This window comes from Passer montanus, unplaced genomic scaffold (genome assembly GCF_014805655.1).
Source record: "Passer montanus isolate IOZ18808 unplaced genomic scaffold, ASM1480565v1 scaffold173, whole genome shotgun sequence".
Lineage (NCBI taxonomy): Eukaryota > Metazoa > Chordata > Aves > Passeriformes > Passeridae > Passer > Passer montanus.
The window spans coordinates 413,139-419,138 of NW_024364604.1; the positions used below are offsets into that span (position 1 = coordinate 413,139).

The window sequence follows — 6,000 nt, forward strand, 5'->3', positions numbered from 1 at the left end:
AGGTGCCTGCAACATGCAGAGCTGCAGGGATGCAAGGATTTGCTAAACAGGCACATCTGGTGGTGAGAAAACTTCCATCAGCAAGACCTGGGAGCCAACAGGCAGATGAGAAATGAAGGATGTTGGTGCTTTTGGAGTTTGAGCAGCTTCGCCTTGATGCCTCAGGTTTTACTTTCAGGGGGGAAATGATGCCTCAGGTTTAGCTTTTATATTTTTCACATTCTGTGCTGCTTTAGTGTGTGTGTCTGGGCTTCATATTAGGGAATGGTGAGCTCTCTGCCCCAAGGTGCATCCATGGAGGAGATCCTTTCCATCAATCCCTGATTTATTCTGTAACTCTGCCCAGCCTCTGTTCTAGCTTAGCCTTCTCAAGGCATGAGTTTTGCCTCTTCAAGAAGAGAGGGGTTTTTTTTCTCTTTAGGGTATCCTGGCATTTTCTGATTCCCAATGGATTTCAGCAATATTCAGTGCCAAAGGCTTGCTCTAAGACACACAACAGCTCAAATTAAGTGTACACGGGCATGTAACCCTCAAAAAAGTCACCCTAAATAACCCACCACAGAGCTCTACACTCCCTAAAGTCATGAAAGACACTATTGGCATTTTCCAAGATTTCCACCAATTATCATTGTTTCCAGCATTATTTGCAATTCAAAGCCAGCAGGTAACTTGAAACAGGTTTAGTCATCTTTGAAGGAATCTCAGCTTTACTGTGAGGGTGGTGAGGCACTGGCACAGGGTGCCCAGAGCAGCTGTGGCTGCCCCTGGATCCCTGTGAGTGTCCAAGGCCAGGCTGGATGGGGCTTGGAGCAACCTGGGACAGTGGAATGTGTCCCTGCCCATGGAATCATGGAATCATTAGTAGGAAAAGACCTATAGGAACAGTAAGTCCAGCCATGAAGCTAACATGCCAGGTCTCCCACTAAATCATGTCCCTAAGCACCACATCTACATTTTTGAACACATCTTATTGCTATTTGTGCCACAGCAGCCCCAGCTGGGAGAGTCCCCCCACCCCTGAGCACTCACTGCACAGTTCTGCCACCAAGCACTTGAAAAACAGAGAGAGGAACTCCACCACAGCCAGTTCTTTAAACAGCATTTTACCTCTTCAGGTTATAGCTGAAAAAAAAAAAATCTTATATGATTTTTTGTACGGTAACAAGGAAGATTATCTGTTTCTCCCCAGCTATCTACCTTCCCAGACAGGGATTTTTAGCATAAAAATCAGCATCTTTTTGGATAGCCCCAATGGCTGAGCACCTCTGCAGCTGTGATATGAGCAGAGAACATCCCCCCTCCTGCTTGCAGTGGATCTGTGTATTCCTCAAGGATCCCCAGAGCAAAACACTGCAAGGCTTCAGCCCAGCACAACAACCAATATATAATTAGAGCACTTAAAACCCAATGAAGCTCAGAAAAACTGTCCCCAAACCTCCCAAATGACAAAGCACTGGAGGAAATATCCTCATTCTGGGGTGTGAGACACCATCCCACCAGGCATTCAGGGAAAAAAATCAGGATTTTTTTCTTTTTATTAAGCCCAATGCCAACTGAGAGGTTTTTGGGGGAGATGGGTGGCACATACCCAAAGGAGCTGCACCCAAATGGAGAATCAAGGTGGCTTCACAAACTTCAGGTGAAAGACTTCATGGATTTGTTTGGCAATTCCAAGCCTAAAGGAACTGCTCTCTGCAACGTGGAGTATTTGGCAGAGCCCTGGGGGTGGCAGTGGACTGAGCACAGGTAGCTGGAGAACAAGAAATGCCAGATGACTGCGTGCCTTGCTTAGAGAGTGGGAAAAGAGAAGAAAAAAGAAAAAAAGAAAGAAAAAAAAAAAGCAGCAAGGTTTGCTCCTGATCTCTGAGAAGGAAAGGGCAGGCATTGCAAGAATTCAGAAACAACATCCTTAGGTGGAGATGGGCCAGTAGTGGAAGGGGCTGAGCACGTAAACAGGCTGAGGAGCAGGAAGCTGGCAGGAGCGTGTGAAAGCTCTGGAGAGGCTGCTGAGATTTTGAGATTTCACATGCCTGCACACGGGGAACGGACCCAACCGGGCCACCCGGATTCCTGCAGGGTTCAAACCCTCTGCTGCTGCTCTGGGCAGAGCTGCGGGTGGGTCCTGGTCCTGCAGGGATGGTGTCAGGCTGGGAACAGCGCTGGAGATCAGGTGGAGGCTCAGGCCCACAGCTTGCACGTTTCTGAGTGTCACTGTCCCCATCAGCTCAGCAGTGGGGAGGGAGGAATTCCTGCACATCCATAAATGAGTTTGCTACAGGCATCATCCTGCCTGGACCAGCTGGGGATGGAGCTGCTGAAGGCACCTGAGCTTGGGGTTTGAGCCCCTGTAGCACAGGCAGAAGTTACAGCAGGACCTCAGCTCCACGGAGGATAAAACCCTGTAAGGATAAAACCATAAAACCCCACTCACCCCATCCCCAGCTCTGCAGAGCTTCAGGGGGCTCTGGGCGGAATTTAAAGGTTTTTTTTGCCTCATTTGCTGCATCTCTTGTACACACTGGCTGTTCTAATACCCGGGGAGCAACATAAAAGCATCTCTAAGGAGCTTATTTCAAAATTTAAGAGCAGCAATGAGTGGCAGAAAACACTGTTTTGAAGGATTTAATAAATTAATTTTTGTAAAATGTGTAATAGGGTCACTTCAGAGTGTTATACAAACAGATCCACACACTGTCCCCACTACAAGCCTGTTTCGTCCCAGTCCCAGTGTATTTATCACCTCCTTTTGGAAAACAGGACAAAACCTTCTGAGAAGGCAAAGTCAGCTAAACTCAGCTACATTCTGGCCAGCGCAAGAAAAACTGCATGAACAGCTCCTGATTTATGCCAGTATTAATGATGCTCAGGGCATCCTGAGTCCTAATGGGAAGAAAAAATTCTTTTAAAGCCCATGTTGGCATCAGGGAGAGAAGGGGGTTTGCACCTGCCTGCCCACCAAACCCTGTGAGTGCCAAGAGGAGCAGGATAAAACAAGGAGCAGGCAGAGATTTGAGCCAGACCTCTGGGAATTCACCCCAGAGTGAAATCCCCAGGGCCCTGCTCCCTTATTTACCTCTGGTGTGGTGGGTCCTTGGGGACACAGCAAAGGGGACACCCAGAGCAGCATCAAGGATAAACGGGCAAAATTTAGGGTACCTAAACCCCAACAGCTCCTCTGTGCTCTCACAGAGTGATGAAAGCCCCAGGGGGAGGGATCCTCACTGGCTGTGAATTACCTCCCCCAGTCCCAAAAAGCATCCCAGAACTCGTGCTAAGGTGGGCTTAGACCTTTTAGAAGTGCAGATGGGGAGAGAAAATGCATGGTTTATAGGGAAAACAATAACCAAATGCTACCCCAGCCTCCCTGCCAATGCCGAGAGCAGATATTTCCAGCCATCAGCATCATGAATGATCACCCTCCTCACAAGGCTTTGGAGCGACTCCCTGGAATTAAATCAGTATATTGCACGCTTCCAGTTCCTTTCATCCAGGAATCTTCGAGTGATTTACAAACAGTCCTTTAATTAAGCCTCCCAAACAGCCCCCGGGGTTGTGTTACTGTGTCCGTGCTGGGAATCGAAGGCTTTGCAGGGCTAAAATAGCAAAAAGGTTGCAAAAGTCTTATCAAAGTTCCTCCGAGACAAAATATCTTAGAAGAGCCTCTCTGCTTTGATGCTGATTCTAAAACCCTCCGGTTAAATTTTTTTTTGTTCTCCTCCTGGGGACATGGCCCCAGTTGCCTCCTCCTGCCCTGTCAGGATTAGTATTCCATGGATAAAATGTTTGTTTTTTAAATGCACACCTCTGACAGCTCATCCACAAACACGAACTCCCAGTACCAGGGAACTCTCAGTACTGGGGAGGGAGCCTGGGAATTCAGTTTTGGGAATGAAAAGCGGTGTTTTGGCAACAAGGGTTTCAAACCCATCAATCTGTGGTTTGCTTTGAGCCCGGTGCTTGATCTCTGCTAAAAACCCTTCCTGCCCTTTTTTGCCCCCAGGACAGGTTTGAGCTGTGGCTCTTTTGAATCCCCTAAGAATAAAAAATGTTTTTTGTCTCTTCCTGATGTAATTTTGCTATCAGACCACCAGTGGGAATACAAGATGCAATGTGGAGAAAAAATAAAATAAAATAAAATAAAATAAAATAAAATAAAATAAAATAAAATAAAATAAAATAAAATAAAATAAAATAAAATAAAATAAATATCCCATGAAGATGCTGTAATGGGTAACTCTGAGCCCTCTCTGGCTGGTGGAATTTAAAGATGTTTTTTGCCTAATGTTATATTTGTTGCATCTCTTGTACACACTGGCTGTGCCTTGTCTAAAGCTGATTTTCTTCTGATTTAAGCAAGGATATAAAGAGGAATCTCTGCAAAATCAGGGGATTGGGATGTACAAGCCTGGAAGTCAGTATTCCCAAGGAAATTGTTGTACCCCAGAGTGCTGCTTTTAAAAACTTCATCAGCCTCAGGCTGGTTTTGCTCTGCCCCACACAGAGAAGTTGTCACCTTCCAAAACCCAGCTCTGAAATCCCCAACTCTCATGTCACATCCAAGTTAAACACAGCAAATCATTCAGGGTCCATCACAGTCGTTATTTCTTAGAGATACCCAAAATACTACAGCATCAATTACAAACCCAACTTCTTCCCATTTAAGGAGGAAGGGGAAACAAAGATGAATTTTAGGCTTTGAGGAACTCAGACGACCACAGCTGATTCCAGTTTTGGTGTTAAGCACTGCTGGGACTCTGAGCCCAAACACTCAGCCAACAGGAATGACCATCTTGGCCCCTAAGGAAGAAATCCTGGTTCCAATACCCAGGGAGCAACATAAAAGCATCTCTAAGGAGCTTATTTCAAAATTTAAGAGCAGCAATGAGTGGCAGAAAACACTGTTTTGAAGGATTTAATCAATTAATCTTTGAAAAAGATGTATTAGGGTCATTTCAGAGTGTTATACACAGGTGCATACATACAAGCCTGTTTAGTCCCAGTCCCAGTGTATTTATCACCTCCTTTTGGAAAACAGGACAAAACCTTCTGAGAAGGCAAAGTCAGCTAAACTCAGCTACATTCTGGCCAGCACAAGAAAAATTGCAACAAACCTCCCCGAGAACCTCCAGTTTCACCTTTTCCCAATTCCACCATGGACTTCCACTGCCAAACCTCCCCGAGAACCTCCAGTTCCACCTTTTCCCAACTCCACCACCAACTTCCACCCGGGAGCCGCTGTCTCCCGCAGCATTCCCCGCTCCTCTCCCGCGCCATCTCTGGCTCACGTTCCGCGGGCGCAGCACCTGGACCACTGCAAGAACAGCCCAAAATCCCCACCCCGGCTCCGCGGGACTCCCAAAAAAACGGGGTGGGAAGCTCGGAGCCCGGCACATCGCCCTCCGCAGAGGGGCTTGGGCAGCGGGATGCGGGAGGGCAGAGCCGGAGGCTCCGCAGAACCGAGCGGCACTGCGGCTCCCGCGGAGGGCTGGATGCGCCCCGAATACCCAAAAAAATCCGCGATAAATCCGCGACCAGGCTCCGGGTGGGCGCCCGGCGTCCCCCGGCCGCTTTTCCCACAAACTCGCCGATAGTCAGGGGAAAAGCGGAGCGCGGGCAGAAGGCGAGGGATGCTCGGAGCGCGGTGCGAGGCAAGCGGAGGGCGGCACTCACCGAGCAGCAGCAGCAGCAGCAGCGGCGGCAATGGGAATGGGGATGGGTGGGGATGGATGGGAATGGGGATGGAGATGAATGGGGATGGGAATAGGAATAGATGGGGAGGGGGATGGGGAGTGGGCAGCAAGGAGCGGGGGATGCGCCTGTGGAGGGGATAGGGGAGACTTCACTGGGATGGGAGGTTGGGGGAGATTTGGGCTTCTCAACTTCATGGAGGGATTTGGGAGGTTTCATTGGAGGTGGGAGGTTGGAGAAGGTTTAAGGGGTTGTTAGCATGGAGATATGGAAGGGGGGTTTGGTGTTCTCAGCTTCATGAAGGGATTTGTG

The 6,000-nt window shown here is 48.3% G+C and overlaps 1 protein-coding gene across 4 annotated transcripts in view; it reads right to left on the reverse strand.

The window, feature by feature from the left end:
- Window positions 1–5,686, reverse strand: part of PODXL (podocalyxin like) — a 44,822-nt gene extending 39,136 nt beyond the window's left edge. For 3 of the 4 annotated variants that reach the window (XM_039704383.1, XM_039704382.1, XM_039704380.1), the window contains exon 1: window positions 1,030–1,117. In XM_039704383.1, the coding sequence (XP_039560317.1) occupies window positions 1,030–1,102 (73 nt within the window). In that variant the 5' untranslated portion in view covers window positions 1,103–1,117. Of the gene's footprint in view, window positions 1–1,029; window positions 1,123–5,670 lie in introns of those variants that run through there. The other variant, XM_039704378.1, reaches the window with a different exon arrangement.
- Between the last annotated feature and the right edge of the window lie 314 nt (window positions 5,687–6,000).